General features: G+C 39.6%; 1 protein-coding gene across 1 annotated transcript; it reads left to right on the top strand.

Moving 5' to 3' along the window:
• The first annotated feature begins 16,163 nt into the window (after positions 1 to 16,163).
• On the top strand, positions 16,164 to 17,599 carry LOC115773036 (transcription factor 7-like 1-B). Its single transcript, XM_030719533.1, has 6 exons — positions 16,164 to 16,283; positions 16,523 to 16,584; positions 16,669 to 16,731; positions 16,944 to 17,094; positions 17,210 to 17,317; positions 17,439 to 17,599. Exons 2-6 carry the CDS (start codon positions 16,553 to 16,555, stop codon positions 17,532 to 17,534), a joined length of 450 nt encoding a protein of 149 aa, XP_030575393.1. The 5' UTR covers positions 16,164 to 16,283; positions 16,523 to 16,552; the 3' UTR covers positions 17,535 to 17,599.
• The last annotated feature ends 953 nt before the right edge of the window (positions 17,600 to 18,552 follow it).

Genomic DNA, 18,552 nt, shown 5'->3' with positions numbered 1-18,552 from the left:
ATACTGGGAAGGACAACTACGGAAACCCAGCGGAGTCTTGAGTGATACGTTCGCGTTTTATCCGCAATGACAGCGGGATACTGCTGGGGGCGCTGTTTATAATATAATATAATATAATATAATATAATATAATATAATATAATATAATATAATATAATATAATATAATATAATATAATATAATATAATATAATATAATATAATATAATATAATATGATATAATAAACAAAGCAATATGTCATTTGGACCAGAGTTGTAAGTTGTAAAATTGGATTAAAATAAAATACAGTATTATCCTTCACATAATCAATGCCATAGCCTTTGTTTATTGTTTATTGTTTACTGTTTATTTCGCGAGTGAGAAAATAAACATTTGAGCCCACCTCTGAACTTTACTGTCATGTCCCACATTGTCCCATACAAACATACTCTTTGCCCTACATTTAATTTATGGGGATTTATGGGGATTTGGTCACCCTAGGGAGGACCACGACTTCCAGATCCTCAGCAAAACGTACACCTTGCATAGGTAACACTGCAGCTCTCACTGGACCTTCTATTGGTCGGGTAATAACTGGGTCAAAAATCATTTTGTATGTATTTGTCATCTTTACACAATGTAATCCCTACATATGAGCTCTCAGACATGTATAAGGGACAAATGTATTGTTCACAGTGACCTACAAAAATAGAAATGGGGAGACTGGACAGCCTTGTTTTCATCACTGTGCTGTGAGTTACTGCATGCTTTTCAGTGTTTTGTAAAATATGCATTTATTAAGGTGGTCTGTTTGTAATATGTCTTTGGGAATTAGCGCAATGTTTAATTTGAATGATTCGTTGATTAGTAAGAGAGAAGCTTCTCACTGGTGAGACCATCATATCCAGGCAGACTTATTTTTGGGACATTTGACGCTTTCTTTGCTTTCTGCCAAACTAACCTGATATTCACAAACATTTTTAAACTGATGATCAGTTTTGTTAACACTCCGGAGATGTTAGAATTAATGAATGGGTTTCAGAAAAAGTCCCCGGTGAGTATTTGGACAGTGCTGCAGCGCGATGGAGGCAGGTGTTTTTGAGGCGGTCGATTACGTCACTGGGGAGGTATAAAAAGCACGGCCTCGTCTCCGGCTTCATTCACCTTTTCTCTACCAAGAAGAGCAGAACAACCTCCAACCCAGCCAACATGAAGACGCTGTGCATCGCTGTCCTCGGAGTGCTGCTGCTGCTGGCGCTCCAGCTCACGTCACAGGTCAGTTTGAGTCTTGCATACTTTCGTCAACCTTTTGGGGGGCTACGCAGGAAAGGCTGTAAGACCGCAGGTGCGCTAAATTAAATTTTCAATTAGGGAGCTTGAAACTTTGTGCTGAAAATTAGGCGAGGCTGGGGGTTGCACGCGGCATTGAAGTGCGATTCAAAATTGCTGCCCAACAAGGACCCCTCTGATACCGCCTTTGTTCCTGAAACCTGTACCAGAGGATTCAGCAGTCCATAATCGCCATGAAAATCCTGTAAATGTGTTTCAGGTGGCCCAGGCGAGAAACCACACGACCACGGACAACATCACCGTCGTGAGGCCCACGGGGGCGGGCTGCGGGAGTACCGCCGCCTTCACGGTGATTCTCCCCCCGCTGGCTCTGACTGCTCTCCTCCTCCGCCGCTGGTCCTGACTGAGCGGACACGACAGCCAACACGGCCAGCATTGTGTCCACAGTGCAGCGAAGTACAGAAAACTGACTGCATTTTCAGTCTTGAGTGGGGAAAGTCTTTTTAAAAAGCACCAGCCTGGGACCCTCTTTGTCCTCTGCTCATGCACTTCATGAACAGATGACCTTTTGGCATGATCTGGGAAGCACGGGTCCGGCTGTGGGGAGTGGGATGAAAATGTCTGTAGGGACCTCAAACTTGTCATGTACTCTGAATGTCCTCGATTCCGGTTTCATAGACCTGAAAGTGACTTGTAAACCAGTTTTTGTGACTACTGTGGGTTTTTAAGTCGTAAATGATGTAACCTGAATAAAGCTTTCACCTCTAAGACCACATGACTGACCAGCACTTTCCTATCGGTGTTTTAGATCAAAGCTTCCAGGCTTGGATACTGTGGATGCATCAAGTTAAATGTGCCTGAGCTGCTGCATAAAGAAAGCAGATCAGCTGGGAACTAAAAGTACAAATACTTCATTACTGTACTTTGAAAACATTTATTCCCTACTTGAGAAAAATTTTTATTTTTTTTTCTCTCTAAAGCAGGCTTTTTACTTTAGGTTTGAGATGGGAGGGAAGTCTTTATTTCTTAGAATTTGACAGTAAACTGGCACATAAATGAAGGAACCAATCAAACAAAACAATCTTATTGGCATGTCCATAGGGGATATCGCACACATGGAGATGAGTATCCTTCAGTTGGGGGGGGGCAAGCAGTAATCCTTAAAGACAAGGACTGCTGAGACATTTAAAGCTTACATGTAATGTCATTTTCTAAATTAGATATTAGATCTGTATGATGTGAAGCTATGGTTTTTCATATGGTGAAACATCCTGCAAAATGTGAATGTTGACTTTGTTATTCAAAGGTTGCGTAAAAATACTCTGCATTTTATTGCAGGATAAACAGGTCAGTTTGTCGCACTGTGAATTTACAGTAAGGCTCTGTGGTGTTTGTGGTCATTATTTGGTTAAATCATGGGCAGCAGAGATGAACTTTAAGTTGATGCTTAGATTCATTCACTGAATTCCAACTTTAAAGATGGTATAAATGCATAATTAGGGTGGGGGCCGCTCATGAAACATCTGCTGGGAACCCCCCAGCAGCCTGGGCCCATAGCATAACTAAGGGAGGGTTCAGGGTCACCTTATCCAGCCCTAACTATAAGCTTGATCATAAAGGAAAGTTTTAATCCTAATCTTAAAAATAGAGAGGGTGTCTGTCTCCCGAATCCAAACTGGGAGCTGGTTCCACAGAAGAGGGGCCTGAAACCTGAAGGCTCTGCCTCCCATTCTACTCCTAATTATCCGAGGAATCACAAGTAAGCCAGCAGTCTGAGAGCAAAGTGCTCTGTTTGGGTGATACAGTACTATAAGGTCTTTAAGTTAAGCTGGGGCCTGATTATTCAAGACCTTGTATGTGAGGAGAAGGATTATAAATTCTATTCTTGATTTAACAGGGAGCCAATGAAGAGAAGAAAGTAAGTTCCCACACCAAAGAAGCTCCTGGAAGAAAATTTATTAACAAAGCCTCGAGGAAGCAACGCTTCGGCACAGCTGCCCTTCTTCAGACTTGAGTAAGTCTGTCTGAAGAAGGGCAGCTGTGCCCCAAACGTTGGACCTTTTGTCCCGCTTTCATCATTGTCATCCCGCGGACGAGGACCTGGTGTACAATGGTTGCCCGTATCTCATCGGTGATGACAGTTCTCGGTTGTCCTTGTCCTCCTCGTCCGCCACCTCTCACACGCACTTTTCCTCCTCTGCCTCTCTGTAGGTGTCTGTCCATTACAGATGCACATGCGGCACCTGCACAATAAACTGACTTTTATCCTGCCCGGCTGGTCTGGACACTTCATTTGACAAATGTGTGTTCAATTGGGAGTTGCTGTGTGTAACAGCTGACAGCAATGTTGGAGTTTTGTTCTGATTCTCCTGCCATTGTCAATGATTTTTCAACACGCGTGTGAAATGACTGAGACTGTTTAAGGTTCAGCAACACATATGTGAAGTGTGTTTAGTGACTGAGAATGTGTTTGCTGTTGCGCAAAAGAGAGTGATTGAGTTGCACTGGATGTGTCCAAGTGGCTGAACTGTGTTGGTGGTTTGGCAAAAAGAGTGTGTGATTCGAGAAATTCATTTAGGCTTCTGTGAATTTGGTTTAGGGAATGGAGTTTAGTGTTTTGGCGACTGAGAAACGCTGTAAGTGTTTGATGGACACAGAAGTAGCTTTTAAAACTAATAACAGTGTTTTCTGATTTCTGATAGTTACTGTAACACTTTGCAGTGGTTTGTTTACTTTCAAGTTGTGAATTTATTGCACTAAACTTTTTGCTGTCTAAAAAGTTATCAGCTCTTTTACTTACAATGTAGCAAAAGTGTAAAATTAATGAATTAAAAGCAAAATACGTAGATTGCACTTTTAAAAAGTATAAAATTACTTTCAGGCTCAGTTCACAATTTTTTTAATTCTGTCAAATAACAATTGTCAGATGCCCAAATCAGAAGTAAAACAAAATAAAATCCTCAGAAAATAATTCCTCGTGTTCACGAAAGACACTAAAAATGCAATTTTTGTTTCTCAATAACCACCGTGCCGCTGTAAAAAGAAATCTACTGTAAGTAGATTTAATGTGGAATTCTGTTGTCAAAACAATTTTTTTTTTTGTTGTTAAATCCTCCTGCCACAACTCAACACTGCAAACGAACAAATTCAGCATTGTAAATTTAACAGTTATTAACTTAATATAACAAACTCAGACTAACCCACATTTAAAACACAATGAAGGGGGATCTTTCAAGAGAGATGGAATGACCTGATTGTTAAGACAGGTGTGAAAAATTAATAAAACCAGGTGTTCTGTTTGGTATAATTGATCTCTGTGTCTCAATTTTTAGACAAAAGCATTTTCTGTGGCCCACAACACCAATATTTTAGAGCGGATTGAATGACATACCAAAGCCTCTGCTGCCATCTGGTGATAAAATGTTGAACCACAAGATTTTTTTTTTTAAGTGAAAGCATATCTTTAGTTGAAAAGTAAATAAGATAATAAAATAAGAATTCTGCAAAACATTTGAGCACATTGTTAACATTGTTAGTTACTGCCTTCTTGTTAATTCTATATAACAACAGCTAATGGTAAATGGCATTTCACGAAAAGTCATAAGAACCTTGTATTTATGTTGTGAATGCTACTAAATGTAAAAAAAATTAGCATACTCTCCTTGAAAAATACAGTGGCTTGCAAAAATATTCATACCCCTTGAACTTTTCCATATTTTGTAACATTACAACCACAAACATAAATATATTTCACTGGAATTTAATGTGAAAGACCAACACAAAGTGGTATACAATTGTGGAAAGAAAATTATACATGATTGTTAAAAACATGTTTTACAAATAAAAAAACTGAAAAGTGCAGTGTGCAAAAGTATTGAGCCCCCCTGAGTCAATACTTTGTGGAACCACCTTTTGCTGCAATTACAGCTGCAAGTCTTATGTCTCCACCAGCTTTGCACATCTAGTGACTGAAATTTTTGCCTGTTCTTCTTTGTAAAACAGCTCAAGCTCAGTCAGATTAGATGGAGAGCGTTTGTGAACAGCAGTTTTCAGATCTTGCCACAAATTCTGGATTGGTTTTAGGTCTGGACTTTGACTGGACCATTCTAACACCTGAATATGTTTTGTTTTAAACCATTCCATTGTAGCCCTGGCTTTATGTTTAGGGTCGTTGTCCTGCTGGAAGGTGAACCTCTGCCCCAGTCTCAAGTCTTTTGCAGACTCCAACAGGTTGTCTTCCAGGATTGTATTTGGCTCCATCCATCTTCCCATCAACTCTGACCAACTTCCCTGTCCCTGCTGAAGAGAAGCAGCCTCAGAGCATGATGCTGCCACCACCATATTTGACAGTGGGGATGGTGTGTTCAGAGTGATGTGCACTGTTAATTCTCCGCCACACACAGCATTTTGCATTTTGGCCAAAAAGTTCAATTTTGGTCTCCTCTGACCAAAGCACCCTGTTCCACATGTTTGCTGTGTCTCCAACATGGCTTCTGGCAAACTGCAAATGGGACTTTTTATGGTTTTCTTTTAACAATGGCTTTCTTCTTGACTCTTCCATAAAGACCACATTTGTGCAGTGCACGACTAATAGTTGTCCTGTGGACAGATTCCCCCACCTGAGCTGTGGATCTCTGCATTTCATCCAGAGTCACCATGGGCCTCTTGGCTGCATCTCTGATCAGTGCTCTCCTTGTTCGGCCTCTAAGTTTAGGTGGACGGCCTTGTCTTGGTAGGTTTACAGTTGTGCCGTACTCTTTCCATTTCCAGATAATGGATTGAACAGTGCTCTGTGAGATGTTCAAAGCTTGGGAAATCTTTTTATAGCCTAAGCCTGCTTTAAACTTCTCCACAACCTTATTCCTGACCTGTCTGTGTGTTCTTTGGACTTCATGATGCTGTTTACTCCCCAATATTCTCTTAACCAACCTCTGAGGCCGTCACGGAGCAGCTGTATTTGTACTGAGATTAGATTACACACAGGTGGACTCTTTTTAGTCATTAGCAGTCATCAGGCAACTTCTGAATGCAACTGGTTGCACTCAGAGAAAAGGGGGCTGAATACTTTTGCACACCGCACTTTTCAGTTTTTTATTTGTAAAAAATATTTTGAATCATGTATAATTTTCTTTCCACTTCACAATTGTAACCACTTTGTGTTGGTCTTTCACATTAAATTCCAGTGAAATATAATTATGTTTGTGCTTGTAATGTGACAAAATATGGAAAAGTTCAAGGGGTATGAATACTTTTGCAAGCCACTGTAACAGTCTTCATGTACAGCAACGATTCGTCTTTTAAGATCCTCAGAGAGTTCTTTGCCATTATTTGCCATGTTGGAACTTTCAGTGACCAGTATGAGAGAGTGGAGGGGAAATGACAAGCAGTGCTCAATCTGGACATTTATGGGTGTCGTCTCTTGGGGGTGTACTCACTTTTGTTGCTGCTGGTTTAGACATTAATGGCTGTATATTGAGTTAGTTTGAGGGAAGAATAAACTTACACTGTTATATAAGCTGCACACAGACTACTTTTCATTGTGTCAAAGTGTCATTTTATCAGTGTTGTCCCATGAAAAGATATACTTAAATATCTGCAGAAATGTGAGGGGTCTACTCACTTTTGTGATACATTGTACACTTATTTTCCTTATATGACTCAGACAGTTTCTGACATCATTCTATAGAGTCTTTATTTTGGCCTGATGTTTCAGGTGTATTAAAAAAAAAAGCTTAAACAGTTCATGAATCTGAACAGAAAGTCAAATCTCACTAAGACATTTGCTGTAGCTGTCCTTTGTCTTCACACCGCTGATGCTGTCAGCTCCATCATATTGAAATGTGAATGCAAAAGGTAAAAGGTGGGATTCTGTGTGAAATGTGAAAAAAAGAAAAAAAAACCCCAATGCAATAATTTGCAAATCTCATTCACTCAAATTTTATTCACAATAGAACATAAAAAACATAAAATGTTTAAACTAGGAAAATGTACCATTTTAAGAAAAAAGTAAGGTCATTTTGAATTTGATGGCAGCAATATATGTTTTTCCTGTTTTCTGAGAGCTGAGCATTTGACATGCTCTGAAAGTGATGAACATTGTGTGAATGACATTTGAAATACTCCTCATTCTTCACTGAAGGCTCTGACAAAAATCACACTGCCGTCTAACCAGTGCGACTCCAGTTTGGTACCTGCCCACTCGCTGGAGGAGAGGTGTGTTTCAGGGGTCCTCTGAGCTCCAAGACACTGAGATCTTGTTGCAAAGATGCTGAACTTGAATGTTTCTGCTTGCTTGTTTGTTTTATCGTGTATTATTGTTTGTTGTTCAAAATGCATTTGATTCTAATTGAAAAGTTAGTCTATAGAATGATATTGGAGCAGTAGGAAAACCTACATCTGTTTGTATATTATAGTATCTTTACAGCATTTGCACCCTTTGTGATATCATTTTTTTATTTTTTGTAAGTTTTGTATGAAAGTTATCAGTGTTTGATGGTTAAACTATTGAAAAAAATGAGCAGCATTATATCTATTGTGATATTATCTATTTTGTTATTGTTACTTTAGATGAATGTGTTATGCTCATTGGCTTATAAGATATGTCATTCCTTAACAACATTTATCCAATGAACCCACTCTCTCCACTAACTAGTGTATGTGGACATTGATTAAAGATTATTTTTTAACTGATATCTTTATGCTCGAGAATGAACTGAGCTGAAAATAAATGCAGGCCTTCAGGTATTGCAAAGAGACTGTAACACATAAGCTTCTAAAACCTTTTTAATTGAATGAAAAGATGATGCAAATAGAGGCAGAGATGCATACATGTGCACTACATACATGGAACAAATATCACTAAACTTGCAAATCACTGCTCAGCTCAGGTGTTGATACACAAATAATAAAATCAAAAAAATTGAATCAACCAAAGCAATTACATCCCAATAATTTGGACAATAAAAAAATGTGAGCATAGTTTTGCTTGACCTCATTATTATTTAGTTATTCAGTTTGAAAATCCATAAACATTCATTCTCACAGCTGGATTTTTGTAGCTCTCAAAAGTGTCACCATCAGGCTAAGGAAAAGGTTAATAAAAACAAATCAAAGTGCAGCAAAGATGGTTTGCAGTTTCACGTTGAACGCCAAAGATCTCCCTTAATGTAGTTACACCATCAGGATGTGTTTGCTGCTGATTTTCTGCCCCTAAGTGAAAGAACACCGAATCTTGCGGAGCGTGTCTCTGTCATTGTTTCATTTGATAGCATCATAGAGATGTGGTGATAACCAAATCTGCCAGCAGGTGTCACTGTGGAGATGGGTTTCAGGTTGTTTCAAAGCTTCGATTCAATTCAGTGTTTCACAAATCCTCGTTTTGCCCATCACTAGTAATAAGACTATCAGTCTGATATCTGAGTCTGATTACACACCTGGTTGAGCTGATTATGTCTGGGCTACTTAAGGCGGAAACTTTCCCACAGTCGACACCAGATCATTGCACTGCGTGTGGTAACCATTTTGGCTCCTTGCGGTGTTTGTGAGTACAACAAAGAAATTACTTGGACTTACCTTGGTGTTCTGTGTGCAGAGGCCCACTGCCTTTAGGAAAATTGTGCCAGAGAGAGTGTTAAAGACAATGATTCATATAAATACTGATTTAAGTTTGATTTTCTTATGGTTCTGTTCAGTCTGATATAAGGAGAGAAAATCCCCCAATTTGCTGGGAAACTGAATCATTGAATTTCTGAGTGAAACCTTTAACAAAGACACACAATAAATACATTTCTACAGACTCACTCAGTTTGAGCAAACTCTGAAGCCTCCCCAGCTCTTTGGTCTTTTTGGTGATGCTGGCATTTAGAGAGTGTGTTATTCACGGCTGACGCTGTGATCTTGTCATCTTAAAATGGTAAAACATTTTTATTTTTTGAGTAAAAATGTTAACATGAACATTGCCGAGATTCTCAAAATTTCATTAGAAAAACACCGGCACTATTCACAAAAAGACAATCAAACAAACCAAAAAAAGAAGCAGTTTTACTCATTGATGTGGGGGCTGGTGATCCTTAAAACAATGAGTGATAAATCCTCAGAAGGTGTTTAGTTAAGGTGAAGATGTTTCTTACCTGATAATAAAGGTTGGAATGAGACCACTGTCTCTTCACTCTAATCTTTCCATTTAAGGTGAAATCACATTCAACATTAGTCTACATATTACATCGTAATACTATGCAAGGTTTAGTACTGAAATTTGGTTAAACATATGGTTAACATAAAAGATTAATATGTATCTAAATTTTCCTATCATGTCCCCACATCATTTGATCACACTAAAAAAACAAAGGAGGGGGAGATGGGCCTGTTTGATGTCTGGAGGGGTCTCCATATTAAAGAAAGAGAATTTACCCATTTCTCTTCTACCCACAAAGTCCACTCCAGGATTGACCTGTTTCTGATGAACACCATTGATAGATCTAAAGTGAAGGAATGCTTAATTGGAACATCTGATATTTCAGACCACAATATTATCTATTTGTCCATCTGTCTGACTAGTAGGCCTAAAACAACATTATGGCGCTTAAATATAGGTATTCTTAATAATGAATCCACAACAAAGGAGATTAGAAAAGAAATAACGGAATGTGTAAAAGACAATAATAATGGGCAGGTAAATCCCACCTTAGTCTGGGACACGGGCAAGGCAGTAATGAGAGGGAGACTAATTTCTAGAACTGCTTACCTTAAAAAAATAAAGAGGTTAAAATACGATGAACTGGAAAAAACATTGAGGAACTTAGAACTAAAACAGCAAATGACTAACAATGGAGAATTTTTAGAACAAATAACAAAAACTAAAAACAAAATAAACGATATGATACTCGAGGAACTTGAGGAAAATTAAGATTCTGCAAACAAACATTCTACGAATCAGGCCCAAAAGCTACCCGGATCTTAGCCAGACAACTTCGTAAACACCATTTGAAGCATTCGATTACCAAAATTAGAGAACCCTCTGATGGTAATTTAACCTATGACATGGATAAAATACATAAGACCTTTGAAAATTATTTTAAAACACTATATTCTGCCCCAAGATCAGTTAACATAACTGATATTGATAATTATTTGGCATCTTTGGATCTACCTTCACTAGGTCTAACCCAAAACAAAACTCTAACTGCCCCCATCACACAGGAAGAATTAGATACAGTTATTGGACATTTGAAAAGTAGTAAGTGCCCAGGTAGCGATGGGTTCCCAAATGAATGGTACAAGACGTTCAGGAAGGAGCTATCTCCTGTCCTGCTTGAATCTTTGAACTGGACATTGAGCAGAGCTGAGACCCCACCATCTTGGAGAGAGGCTGTAATATCGGTCCTCCCTAAAGAAGGGAAAAATGTTGAATACTGCGAATCATATCGCCCAATCTCAATTCTGAATGTCGACTATAAAATTTTTACATCAATAATTTCTCGGAGAATGGAGTATTATTTGTTAGACCTAATACATGAAGACCAGACGGGATTCATCAAAGGCCGACAAACCCATGACAGCATAAGACGAACATTGCATATACTAGACCAAGCTAAAAAGCAGGGCCTCAGTGCCGCATTAATTAGTTTAGATGCAGAAAAAGCCTTTGATAGGGTCAACTGGACTTTTCTATATAAGGTACTAGAGCGCCTGGGCTTTAATAACCAATTTATTAGGTGCTTGCGATCACTTTATGATGAACCACGGGCCAGGGTAAAAATCAATGGGCACCTAACAAACAGCTTCCAACTACACAGAGGAACCCGTCAGGGATGTTGTCTAAGCCCATCGCTTTTTGCAATATTCATTGAACCCTTGGCACAGGCCATTAGAGAGGATGATGGGATAAAGGGAGTTAGTTTTGCAAATATAGAACACAAGATTGCCCTCTTTGCAGATGATGTAATCACATACCTCCAAAATCCAGATACAACGCTCCCCAGAGTTATGTCAGCATTAACTGAGTTTGGTCAACTGTCGGGCTACAGTCTAAACATCACAAAAACACAGGTTCTGACAATTAACTACTCACCTAGTAAATTTATAAGAAAGACATATGGACTTAGGTGGGATGCCAAAAAGCTAAAATATTTAGGAGTATTCATTTCTCGAGACTTGGATGAGTTATTTAGTTTGAACTTTGATAATCTTACTGAAAACATACAAAAAGATTTGACAGCCTGGGCAAGGTTATTGTTGGACTTCACAGCTAGAATGGAAATAGTGAGGATGAATCTACTTCCTCGATTTTTATATCTTTTCATGTCATTGCCTACTAGAATATCTAGCGCACAGTTTCATGCCTGGGACAGATTGATCTCCAGATTTATTTGGTCCGGGACCAGACCAAGAGTAAAATTTAAAACACTCCAAATTAATAGGGACCAGGGGGGTCTGGCTCTTCCAAATTTGAGAGAATACTATTACGCATCTCAGATGAGATTCATGGTCTGCTGGTGCTCCTTGGAAATGGAGACTAGATGGAAACAGATTGAACTTAGCCAGGGTGGGGTCCAACCTCAAACACGTCTGGGAGGTAAAATAGTTACAGACAAAAATGGGAATGGTATAGTTGAAGATACGTTGTTAATCTGGAAAGAAGTGGTTGATAGGTACAGATTGGCAGATGTCACTGGACTTCTGATGTGGCCCTCCTGTAACTCAAATTTCCGACCAGGAGAATTAGATTCTTCTTTTTTAGATTGGAAAGATAGAGGGCTTGTGGCTTTGTGCCAGTTTGTAGAAGGTAACACTTTTAAAACATTTGAGCAACTGAAAAGGGATTACAACCTTGAGAATAGAGATTTATTTAAATATTTCCAGGTCAGGCACTTTTACAATACAAAAATTAAAAAAGGTGTTCCTCCAGAAGGTAATACTATTGTGAACATTTTTGCAAATGCTTATACGCACCTCCCATGCAAAACTGTTTCCAAACTATATAAGGGGTTGCAGAAACATAATGGAAATAACACCTTGAATATTAAGTCTAAATGGGAAAGGGAATTGGGAGTAAAAATTACAGAGGATGCTTGGCTTTCTATGTGTGTGGCACAACAGACGTCTACCAGTTCTAAAAGATGGAGGGAATTTGGATGGAAGTGTTTAATTAGATACTTTATTACACTGCAAATTACTAGTAGATATAGAGGGGAAGAACAGCAATGTTGGAGACAATGTGGATATCGGAACGCCAATCATTCTCATGTATTTTGGTCCTGCCCAAAGTTGGCAGCTTACTGGGATGGGATCTGTCAGACTACTGGGATAATTTTGGGGTATGTCATCCCCAAAGATCCTAGAATTTTTCTGTTGGGGCTGATATCTGGAGAATTGTTTCAAAAAGAGGATGAGTACCTTTTTAAAATTCTATCAATTGCTAGCAAAAAAGCAATTACACGATCTTGGCTAAAGAAACTCCCCCCCCAGCTGGACCACTGGAGGGACGTCGTGGAGGAGATTCATTCTATGGAAAAACTGACATTTCTTTTACGTATGAAAGGACATTCTTACAATAAACGTTGGTCTAAATGGTTAACATACAAGAGCAAGGAAGCATAACTAGGTGTAATATCTTGTAATGTATATATATACTTAACTAAGAATCAGTGCCCCAAGTTCAGTGTGTGTTGTATGTTTTATTGTAATGAAAAATGTTAAATAAAGAGTATAAAAAAAAACAAAAAAAAAAAAACAAAGGAGGGCTGATGATCCCTCCTGAGGGCGCAGTAAAGGTGATCAGCTGAGCGTTTTATATGCCAGTCAGCATCAGGGCAAACTGAGAAAGAGTCCTTGATTTCTTTCTTGTGATTTGGTGCAATACCAGTAAAGACTGACTGATGTAATCATAATAATATTTCTACATTTAATTTATAAAGAATTTTACAAAAGTTGGAAATAGCTCTTTTTTTGTTTTACCTTTTTTAACCCTATCAATTTTATTGTATGCAATAAAACATGGAGCTATAATTTTACTGTAGTTTCATGAAGTGTCTGCTGCAGTCTGATTTTAATTTGCAAACTTTGTTCATTTTTTTCTTAAAGATTGCCATTGATAATACCTAAAAAACGAACAGCTTTTAATCAATTTAACAAACCTGCAAATATTATTTCTGCATGTCAGGATCTGATTATTATAGACCTCTATTTATTTATCCATCCATCTATAGCACAGTAACAGTGTTGTAAACACTCAGAAGCACAAAATGCAGGTTTGATGCCTGTACCCTAAACATACATGAAGTATTTAACATTTATGATTATCAGAGAAAGTTATTATTATTTTTGGTGCCTATCAGTTTTCCAATGTGTTTTAATGAATGTGTGAAAAAGACACATTAACATAAAGAACTATATATATATAAAAGCGAGGCTCTCGATTTACCGGTCGATCTACGTTCCTACCCTCACCTATGGTCACGAGCTTTGGGTAGTGACCGAAAGAATAAGATCGCGAATACAAGCGGCAGAAATGAGTTTCCTTCGAAGGGTGGCTGGCCTCTCCCTTAGAGATAAGGTGAGGAGTGCAGCCATCCGGGAGGGGCTCGGAGTAGAGCCGCTGCTCCTCCACATCGAAAGGAGCCAGTTGAGGTGGCTCGGGCATCTGATTAGGATGCCTCCTGGCCGCCTCCTGGGTGAGGTGTTCCGGGCATGTCCCACCGGGAGGAGGCCCCGTGGTAGACCCAGGACATGCTGGAGAGATTGTGTATCTCGGCTGGCCTGGGAACGCCTTGGGGTCCCTCCGGATGGGCTGGAGGAGGTGGCTGGGGAGAGGGAAGCCTGGGCTTCTCTGCTTAGGCTTCTGCCCCCGCGACCCGGCCCCGGATAAGCGGAAGAAAATGGATGGATGGATGGATGGATGGATGGATGGATGGATGGATGGATATGTACTGTAGGCTCAGTGGAGGCCCACCAACTGCCCTGGGGCCCCTCAGGAGCTTGATCCAGCCATGATGAAGACTGTGGGTGAGGAGATGCTGGAAACAGACTGGAGTGGAATGGAATGTTCACAAGTGATGTTACCATGTAACCACTCTGCAACATTCTATAGAATTCTCAACTGCAAGAGATTCACTTCACCTATGAAATTCAGCCTGTGAAGACGTACTCTCCAGAGCTCGAGGCTTTCCAAGCAGTTTTGTAAAAACATTTAACAGTATAGACCAGAAGAACCTCTGAACATCATTGGTAAGTACTTTTAGAGGCAGTTTTAAGGTAATTTAGGTTTATACAGTGGAATTCTTCATCCACAATTTGAGTTTCTACATAAATATTTTCTCTAAATCTTGTCGTTGGCTGTTGAACACAACCCTTGAACACAAACTGTCAAAAGTTCAGTTTGAATTGTTGAGATGTTGTGTGATAGAGCAGTGAATGAAGTCATTTGCAGTTACCAAATGATAGATGTCAGTATTTGTATTAATGTTGTGAACTGGTTTAGCTAAAGCTGAACTAAAAAGAAAGGAATTTTTTGAATCAAATCAAAATACAGATACTAACAGGTACCTTGTTAGTATTATTAAAGTAATAAAGATTATGTATATAAAAAAGAGGGGTGACTATGTATGTCTAAAACAACTGAATTGAACATACATATATGTAAAAAACAAACTGAAAACAAATCACTATATTATGTATACCTGGGTAACGGCATGTGTCACAGTGCATTATACTTGACTCTGATTGTGTTACAAAGTACAGGTAAGAACTAAAGCTTGGTTTCAGTTCATTCATAAATACAACACTTTTACAGGTATTTTACTTCTTTATAGAAAGTTAAATACTCAAATAAAAGTTTTTGCTTAATACTCTAAAACTAACTGATTTAACTGGTAAGTTGTAGCTTGTTCCCACAAAATACTTGGCCGTAGTTTAACTCTGTAGGACGTTTAAGATGTTGGTCCCATTCTAATAGGACCAAAACCTCCTATGAATGCGTGCCACAGGATCTCAGACAGTTTGTCATTCTTTTGTTCAGACACACAGCACATCATCGAGATGAAATCTTTAAGACAAGAGCTCGACAGTGCCATTGATGAACTGGAGTTGGAAGAGATGAATTTTATGCTCGAGAGTCTCATAAATGACCTGTGTGGTGAAACAGCACCTCCACCTGGTTTGCCTGCTGAGCCACCCGCCTCCCCTCAGCCAGCAGCAGACAGTGCCATTGATGAACTGAAGTTGGAAGAGATGAATTTTATGCTCGAGAGTCTCATAAATGACCTGTGTGGTGAAACAGCTGATCCTTCACCTCCACCTGCTTTGCCTGCTGTGCCACCCGCCTCCCCTCAGCCAGCTGCAGAGAGTCCTCCTGCAATTGTGCAACAATTTCCCCCAGTGACTGCTCCCCCCACCACAGTGCCAGCTCACCTCTATAGTCAACCAGTGACAGGTAGCCAGGAACAGGTAAGACCTGCAGAGGTGGTGACCAGTGTCATTAGACTTTTATTGATAAAGGTACTTAAAACTGTTGGATGCTTCAGGCCGAAGGAAAAATGTCTGCTGTCCCCTTCCTTGTATTTTAGCCGTGTATAACTGTGGTGTGACTCTTTGCTGATCAGTAAATGTAATCACTGCCACTGAGTCATAATTCAAAAGTAATAATTGAGGAGAGCAAAGTGAAGCTGTCAAGAACAATAAAAACTATGGATGAATCTAGTTTCATGAAGATGTTCTCCTCCCATTGATCACTGTGCTCTGTGTTGTTCATGTAATCTTCTCTGAATCTGGTGATGATTAGATTACCAAGGGTTCAGTCTCTCTACACATACTGAATGTTTCTATGGTGCTCATCATGTGGTCTTTGAAAGGCTGTACTAAGTGTCAGTATTACGGATTTTGAACTTTCTCCATCCCTCCACAGAACCTGCTCTATCATTGGCCTGTGAGCAGCATTCCCATAGCAGCCACTGCTCCTCCTGCTGCTCCTGTTCTCCCTGCTGCTCCTTCTCTCCCTGCTGCTGCTCCTGCAAACCCAGTAAGCTCCTGTTCTCCCTCATATTACTGACCTTTATGAGCCTCAGCAGAAACATTCAGGCACATTGTGATTATTCACCTGCATATTTCAGCCCCCAAGATGTGTTTTCATCTCACAGATGTCACATGTTCACATTCAGTGTTTACATCTAAAAGAGGGGGTAAATACTGCCATCTGGCGGATTGATGATTCTGTTGCATCTTGTGTGATCACCTGTTCTGTGGTTTTAATGTTTCCAGAATAACAACATACTGCAGATTCCAGACAGCATGTTGCCATACCTGCGTCCTGTCAGTGTATTGTAAGTAAAAGACGCAAACACATATAATTGAACACAGCTGCTGAACATCTGTTATCTCATACCCGTCTCTCTGTGTCTGTATAGGAACGGTGTGTTGGTGTGCGACTTCATTCCACCCTGTCCTGCAGTCAACACACCCACTCCAAAGTAAGTTTGCTCTGCTGCTTTTAGACTTTATTGAGTGGGACTGGATCACGATCTGCAGCTGTCATTTATCTGCAGATGCCTGCATGAATGTATTCAGCCTTCTTTGATGGAGCTTTGATTCAGCTATACAGCTTCACTCGTGTTTTTAAAATCCTTTCCTCAGAGTTGTACACAGTGTTAACATGTGCTCTTACTCTGTGTTACTCCTATAGAAAGAGGAAGCGTCAGGACGAGCAGGAAGAGCAGCACATCAAGAAGCCACCAAACGCATTCATGATTTTTCTGAAGGAGCAGAGGGCAAAGGTTAAAGCAGAAATGGACATCAGTGGGAATGCCACCCTTAATGCAGTCATGGGAGAGAGGGTAAGTGCATGCATCTGTTAATGTTTTATGCTCATGTTTGTGCCTGTGTACCAGCTGTCCTGTAGTTGTGTGTAGTAGCAGTGTGGACGCTGACAGTGTGTTCTTCTGTCCACAGTGGAAATCGCTGTCGTGGGACCAGCAGGCAAAGTATTATGAGCAGGCTGATCAAGAGAGGAGGCTCCATGCCCAGAAATACCCAAACTGGTCTGCCAAAGCTAACTACGTAAGTCCAAAGTGAAAACATACAAGTCCTAAATGTCCACATCACTGCACTGAAGCTGATGAAACACTGTCACTGCACAACTTGTATCAGCTCATGAAAAGTCTAATGTGTTTGTTTTCAGGGCAAAAAGAGGAGAGGAAGGCGCAGCTCCACCTGCAGCTCAGGTAAGAGGAGATTACTGGGAATCACAGTGACTTTTTCATGGGAAACGCCATGACAAAACAACTTCCTCCAAAACAATCCAACTGACATACAGAACCTCCTCATATCCTGAAGAACTGACCTCGTTCTGATTTCATATCAATTTATTCAATTTATCCATTAAATGTTGCTCACTGCGGGTTTAAGAATCAACATCTTGTCTTGAAGGTGGTTTTAAAAGTCTCAGAAGACTCACTGCGTTCTTGTTTGTGTTGCAGTGTCTGCATCTGAACCGGGAGCCATTCGACCCCTTTAAACCATTGCCACTGCAGTGCTGTCACTTCTGTCTGATCCCTTAGTCTGCTTGATGTATAATTTTCTGCTGCTCCTGCTCTCCCTGCTGCTCCTGCCCATTATTTCCCCCCTCAGACCCCTGCAGACCTGTCCCCATTCACCTCTATCCACTTCTATCCCCTATCCATTTCTTAACTGAATGTTGAAACTTTATTTAATTTAGTTTAGCTTTTTTACTTTTTATTTGTTAATTTTTATGAACTTTTGAATGTTTTACTTGTTAAGTTTTCTTTTCTTTAACTCAACTTTTTTGTTTATAAAGTTCATATTGAATTATATTATTGTTATTTTTGTTCATATTGTTTTTTTTGTTCAACTTTATATGAATAAATAATTGCAAACTAAACAAAAGTGTTTTCTGTCAGTATGTACAGCAGGATGAGAGGATACAGGAAGAACTCATGGCCTCATCGCTTCATGAACTCATTTGATTTATAGCTGTTTATCACAGTATTTTACTGATCCTATGAAGTGCCTCCACAAAAATTGGTTTGTGCATTTTCTGAACACTGCACACCTTATTTAATTCTTCTGTTTTCTTTTCAAACATATTCCACATATACCACATATCGTCTCTCAGTGTCCACTACGTGTCAGGGGAAAGCTAGATAAAAACACTCAGGTCTGTGGGGACACATTCTCATCGGGTTTAGAAGTCAAAATTGGTGTGACTGTTTCAGTTGCTCAGTAGTTCAGTGGAAGACACAAGAAATCAATTCATAAACTAAAATATAATGAGA

This window comes from Archocentrus centrarchus, chromosome 22, assembly GCF_007364275.1.
Source record: "Archocentrus centrarchus isolate MPI-CPG fArcCen1 chromosome 22, fArcCen1, whole genome shotgun sequence".
Lineage (NCBI taxonomy): Eukaryota > Metazoa > Chordata > Actinopteri > Cichliformes > Cichlidae > Archocentrus > Archocentrus centrarchus.
Note: the sequence above shows the minus strand (reverse complement) of the source record. Positions and strands in the feature narration are given on the sequence as shown.

Coding starts and splice junctions, on each gene's coding strand:
- LOC115773036 (XM_030719533.1), top strand. CDS start 16,553: ATGTTGCCATACCTGCGTCCTGTCAGTGTATT. Junction 16,585..16,668: donor CTGCGTCCTGTCAGTGTATT/GTAAGTAAAAGA, acceptor GTGTCTGTATAG/GAACGGTGTGTTGGTGTGCG. Junction 17,095..17,209: donor ATGCAGTCATGGGAGAGAGG/GTAAGTGCATGC, acceptor TTCTGTCCACAG/TGGAAATCGCTGTCGTGGGA.